The sequence below is a fragment of the Artemia sp. Qi Xiang Cuo genome, chromosome 13, assembly GCF_049724085.1.
Source record: "Artemia sp. Qi Xiang Cuo chromosome 13, ASM4972408v1, whole genome shotgun sequence".
Lineage (NCBI taxonomy): Eukaryota > Metazoa > Arthropoda > Branchiopoda > Anostraca > Artemiidae > Artemia > Artemia sp. Qi Xiang Cuo.
The window spans coordinates 37,027,419-37,033,809 of record NC_142806.1 but is presented as its reverse complement, the minus strand read 5'-3'; the positions used below and the strand labels follow the sequence as shown (position 1 = coordinate 37,033,809).

Below are 6,391 nucleotides of genomic sequence, written 5' to 3'. Positions count from 1 at the left end.
CTGTAAAGTAAAGTTGTGGGTGTAGAAGGATGGGTACTTCAAGTTGGAAAATAGGTTTAGAAGGGTCACTAAGAAAATAACTTGTTCTGAAATGCCTTTTGAAAAGTATTGCTTGCTGTTGGGGCTTTCAAAAAACTGTAAAGTAAAGTTGTGGGTGAAAAGTATGGGTACTTCAACTTGTAAAATGGGTTTAGGAGGGACATTAAGAGAGGAACTGGTTCTGAAATGCCATTTGAAAAGTATTTCTTGGTGTTGTGGTATGCAAAAAGTCGGAAAGTAAAGACGTGTGGAAAAAGATAAGTACTTCAAGTTGGAAAATAGGTTTAGAAGGGACATTAAGAAATTAACTTGTTCTGAAATGCCTTTTGAAAAGTATTGCTTGCTGTTGGGGCATTCAAAAAGCTGTAAAGTAAAGTTGTGGGTGAAAAGTATGGGTACATAAACTTGTAAAATGGGTTTAGGAGGGACATTAAGAAAAGAACTTGTTCTGAAATGCCTTTTGAAAAGTATTGCTTGGTGTTGTGGTCTTCAAGAGCTGTAAAGTAATGTTGTGTGTGAAAAGGATGGGTATTTCAACTTGTAAAATGGGTTTAAGAGGGATATTAAGAAAGGAACTTGTTCTGAAATGCCTTTTGAAAAGTATTGCTAGGTGTTGGGGCATTCAAAAGCTGTAAAGTAAAGTTGTGGGTTGAAATGGATGGGTACTTCAATTTGTAAAATGGGTTTAGGATGGACATTAAGAAAATAACTTGTTCTGAAATGGCTTTGAAAAGTATTGCTTGGTGTTGGAGCATTCAAAAAGCAGTATAGTAAAGTTGTGGGTGAAAAGGATGGGTACTTCAACTTGTAAAATGGGCTTAGGATGGACATTAAGAAAATAACTTGTTCTGAAAAGATATAATAAAGCCATAAAAAGTGTTAAAAAATGGGGGCTCTGGGGCCTTTGGGGGGCTGGGGGTCCTTTGGGGGTCTGGGGGGGCCCTTTAAGGCAACTTGTAAAATGGGTTTAGGATGGACATTAAGAAAATAACTTGTTCTGAAAAGATATAATAAAGCCATAAAAAGTATTAAAAAATGGGGTGCTGGGGGCCCTTTGGGGGCCGGGGGGGGCCCTTTAGGGCTGGGTGGTCCTTTGGGAGCCTGGTGGACCTTTGGGGGCTGGGGGAGGGCCTTTGGGGACCGGGGGAAGGCCTTTGGGGGTCCTGGGGCCCTTTGGGAGCCTGAAGGACCTTTGAGGACCCGGGGCTTCCTTCGGGGTTGGGGTTGGGGGATTGGAACCCTTGGGGGTTGGGGTAGGGGGATCGGAACCCTTTGGGGTTGGGGTAGGGGACCTCTCGACACTGTTAAAATACAACTTGTGTATTATAACGTCCACAGAGTTTCACCCTTAAATTCTCTTCTAAAATCATCTTTTAAAATGTCTCTAACTGTTTCGCCGAAATAATTCCCTAAAATGGTTAAAATTGTTTCGCCCAAATAATCCCTAAACGTAATTTCAGCGTGTTCCTTATGTTTTGGCATCTCTGCGCTGACACATTTCAAATTACTAATAAACCTGATTCCCGCGCTAAAACAATTCATCGCTAAGATCTAAACATTCGCTCGGAAACAGTTCTCTTTAGAAACAACAAATTAATTCCCTTTTCGTTAATCATTTCTCTTTAGAAACAAAAAATTAAGTCACCTTCCATGTCAATCAATCAATCATGACATCATCTGTCATATGTGATTTAAACTTTGCTCTGGAAGCATTCTGTTTGGAAATACATGAAGGACAGTAATTAACTTGACGTCATCTGTCAGACATTATTTAACTTTCCCCGGAAACAATTTGATTAATGACTCAATAATCCATCAAAGTGAGAAAGTTCCTGTTTTTCCATTCTCACTTACAAAAACCATAAAACATACATAAATGTGAGAAAGTTCCTGTTTTTTCATTCTCACTTACAAAAACCATAAAAACATCCATAAAAGTGAGAAAGTTCCTGTTTTCAAATTCTCACTGACAAAAACCATAAAAACATCCATAAATTACTGTTGACATCCATGAAAAACATCAAATAAATTGACCAACACACATAACCATCCAAGAAAACATCCATAAATGTGACAAAATTCCTGTTTTTTCAAGTGAGAAAAATACTGTTTTTTCCATTCTCAGTGAGAAAACCATAAACCACGTGGTTCTATGCCCAAATAAGGAGTCCCGCCCGGAGTGTAAGATAGCTCTCTACTAAAAAGGTTATTTAAAACTGCATTTTCCAATCGAATGAGCCTCCTCTTGTAAGGGCGACCCCCGCTTCTGTATAAAGTGGCATAGGGAAAAAATAATACTTGCTAACATATTGAGAGATTATGGCTCTTAACTGCAGGCAACGACAGAGCTTTGCCTCTGATATATCTAGGGATTATTGCAGCACCATGTGGCAGCAAGACATGGAAAGCCGGGAGGACGTTTCTATCAATTTTCGACAGTTTTAAGCAAGTTTGCCATCTAAGAATTTTTGCTCGATAGTATTTATAATGCGTTTCACGTATAACGTGTCGTGCGTGCCAAATTTGTTAGAAAAGGGATGATCCAGCCAAAGAGTTACAGTGGAAAAGCAGTAAAAAAATAAGCTTAGATTATTTAGAATTTGGATTCCATACATAGTCCTGTGCTAAGCATCTGGAAAAAGAATTTAACGGGAATTCCGTACCGAATTGGTGCCGAAAAGCTTTAAAAAGATAAAATCTGTAAGGGACACCGACGCCTCCTTCAGGGAATCCTTAATTGTCTTTGCCAGTTTATACAATTGGCCGGTGCTAATCACAACATTCTATGAAAATTTCCGATTGGCTGAAATTAGTGCTAAGTAGATCTCGGTATTACTAAAACATCAGTGTGAATATACCCTAAGTGCTACCGTTTAAAATTTGTAATTTGCCCACTGTGCCCGTGTTCCCAGAATTTGTGCTCTTAGAATCCACCCAACCGTAAAAAAACACCTCATCAAAATAGACAAAGAATTCCCGATTCCGTGATTTTAATATACAGAACTGAACGATAGAATTGTCTCCCAAATGCATTTAATCTTGTTTTTCATTTGCTTGAATGGTTCACGGGGACTGATTCCCGGCTTTATTTTTACATATTTCTCTGTTTCTTTGAAACACGAATGATCAATCCTTCAAAATGAACACATAATTGTTTGGTTGAAAGATTTTAACCTAGAACCAAGCAATTTTCTCCCAAAGAAAATATATTCTTGTTGCTTCATTTGCTTGCGCAGCCACCGGGGATGCTAGGAAAATGTCGATAGTTCTCATCTGATTTGTGAAAGAGAACCCTAACTTGGAATGAGTATTCTTATGTATTATTTTGTAATTCTTGTAGGATTTTGCCATACCGGTTTGCCAAGAACTAAAAGCAAAGTATTGCACATTGGAGCGACATTTCCTATAAGTGGAAAAGAAGGATGGCAAGGTGGTCAAGTAAGTTTATACGTTCCTATCAAACACTTCTTTATTACTACGAAAAAACCGTGGCAGTATTATTTCCAATTGTGAAGCAGAGGTTTTTTTTCTGTTTTGAAAATAACAGGCGAATCCAGTTTTTAGAAGCAAATCTGAAAGATGATTCAGGACTAATGAGATTTTACCTTGAATTTTAAAGTTTCTGAATAGCTCGAAATGGAATATTTTAACTTAATCCGGCTTTTTTCTGAATTTTTAATTTAAAAGTGATTTTTTTTGGTTTCAAAGCTGAGATTAAAATTTAAACAAGAACACTATTATTAGTTGAAAGGAAATGGAATTGCATCAACCGAATTTGTATAAAATTTTACATGTAAATGAGTCAATAGCTCAGTTTACCTGAAACATATGACTTGAAAATGGATAGCTTATAAATAATGATATCAATTGCCCATTCCAAACTACTTTAAACAACTTGGAATAGAAAGCATGATGGGGCAAGATCTTCCAATTGTTCTTGTAAGAATGATTCCGAAAACCTGAAATAGCGTTAATATAATAGCCTCTCTGTGATAAACTCTTTTCTAAATAAAACACATTCATTTACTCTTTTAGTAATTTTGTTGTGTAGTTCCTAGTCAGTTTTTTTTCTTATATAAATTCAAACATATTCTTCTCTAGCAAGAGATTTAATTTTCTTTAACAAATATTTAAGAATGTAATATTTTTTTTTGAATTTACAAATGGTAGTCACAACTTGTTGATTAAGAGGTATTTTTTTCTTTGTTATAGCTCACAGTCAAATGCTCGGCAGCAATGACTTATTAAGCTATTATGTAGACTTTCAAAAGCTGAATTGATTGTTACAGTTCAGTTTTTTCAGTATCAACTTCAATTTTTATACACCTAAGAGCTTCTGTTTTTTCTTTAAGATTATTTTTTTCTTTCCTTATTTACCTTTGCAGAAATAGTTAGAATTACGTATTTAGATGCCTAAATTGTATTTGGACTGTCTTAAAGGGGTGAATCTCTCATTTTCTTCAAACAATAGTTCATTGTTAGCAGTATATTGGGCTCTGGATAGCTGGATGCTAAAACTGACCCTGAAATCCTTCTTTAACCTTCATCTCAGGTGTCATTTGCCAGTATGCCATTGACTTATACTTTTTATTTGAAGCTGAGATAAGAACAAGTATTACAAGTTCCCTGATTTTTTGTTTCTTTATACTTGTGTGCTGTGGGCTAAGGGCTCTCACCTTTAGGCAAATTGACGAAGACTCTGTGGTTGTAGGGTATTAGACTTACAAATTCTCATTGAGTGTTGACCTAATAACTGGTTTTATTTCAAGAACTTTTTGCTTACTTATATTCAGCCATTAGTGGATTTGTTTTGAGCTGTGCAATTGAGCCCGGTAAATTCAACATCTTTCCTGAAAGATGGTCCCTTAAAGATTGTCCCTTCACATCTTTCGCTGGTCCCTCAAAAGACGCTCAAGGTAATATGATTCCTGATTACAAGGTAAAAGTTATGAAGAATCACTTTAAGATCTGTTGAATCCAAACACTGATTGGCAAGGTCCAAACATGATGTTGTCACCAACAGCTGATAAACCGCCGTTTTTAAATCGACATGGCACCAGCTTCAACTTCCGAGATACCAAACGTCATCAAACGGCTAAAAAGCAATAAGTCGCCTGGCGAAGACAGTCTCCCTCCTGAGGTCTACAAGGTCTCACGCCATATTGTAGCTCAACAACTAGAACCCCTCTTAAGTCCGATGTGGGAGAAGAAGACCTTCCCATCTGATTAGAAGATCTCAGTAATAAGCCCAGTATTTAAAAAGGGGGACAAATTTGACAGCCTTAACTACCGAAGGATATCACTCATGGATATGGGCACCAAATTATTCGCGATGAATTTGCTCAAAAGGTTCGAGGGAGCAAGGGACGAGCAGACTCGTGAAAACCAGTGTGGATTTTGCAGAGAGAGAGAGAGGATGTACTGACCTGATCTTCACTCGTTGTACTATTCTACAACATGGGGAACGTTACAGCCTTTCTATAATTAACATGTTTCTTGATTTCGTGGCTGCTTTCGACTCTGTAACATGTGAAAACCTTTGATGAATCATAGCAAAAAGTGGCACCCTGGTTGAATTCATTGAGCTGATGAATACCTACTATGAGTATTGCAAACCGAAACTGGGCCCTTAAATGTGGATTGTGGCTTAAAACAGGGGTGCAGATTGTCCCCTGTCTTATTTAGTTTCTGTAGGCCTATAGATTGGGTTCTAGAAAGATCACTCTCGAGTTTTGATATTGTCATTACGGGATTCGGCATTAACGTTTCTAACCTGGAATACGCGGATGATATCGTTGCTCTTGCTACTGATCCAGCAACTTCCCTAGTGATGCTAAATGAAATAGCATATTTCTCTCAGCTACTGGGTATGAAGATCTACACGGTCAAAACTAAAGTCATTGACCTAAATATACAGTCGGATTATGAACTAGGGCTTTACGGACAGGAATTGAAAAAGGTGATAGCATCACTTATCTTGGCTCGCTAATAGACTCTTATATATCGTTATATATCTACGTGTATTTAAATTTTATTCATTATTCTTTAACTTTATAATATATTGTAATTTAATAAATTTATTTCACAGCTAAATTAGTGGTATGGGTATGTGTGTCTGTGTGTTTGTTTTTGTGTTTGTGTGTATGTATTTGTGTTTGTATGTATCTATATGTGTGTGTGTGTGTGCGTGTGTATGTTGTGTAAGTAAGAATTGGTGTGTTTATACCTGCATCATATTCTTAAATTTTTCCGTTTATTTCTAAGTGATAACTATTTATTTCAAATCCATCTTAATTTAGGCATAATGTATGTTATTAATATATCAATATATTTTGAATTTCATTTTCATCAG

The 6,391-nt window shown here is 36.7% G+C and overlaps 1 protein-coding gene across 1 annotated transcript in view; it reads left to right on the top strand.

Moving 5' to 3' along the window:
* Window positions 1-3,342: 3,342 nt before the first annotated feature.
* Window positions 3,343-6,391, top strand: part of LOC148945242 (gamma-aminobutyric acid type B receptor subunit 1-like) — a 171,171-nt gene continuing 168,122 nt past the window's right edge. Inside the window, exon 1 of the mRNA XM_089098983.1 lies at window positions 3,343-3,477. Within this exon, the coding sequence (XP_088955109.1) occupies window positions 3,343-3,477 (135 nt within the window). The remainder of the gene's footprint in view (window positions 3,478-6,391) is intronic.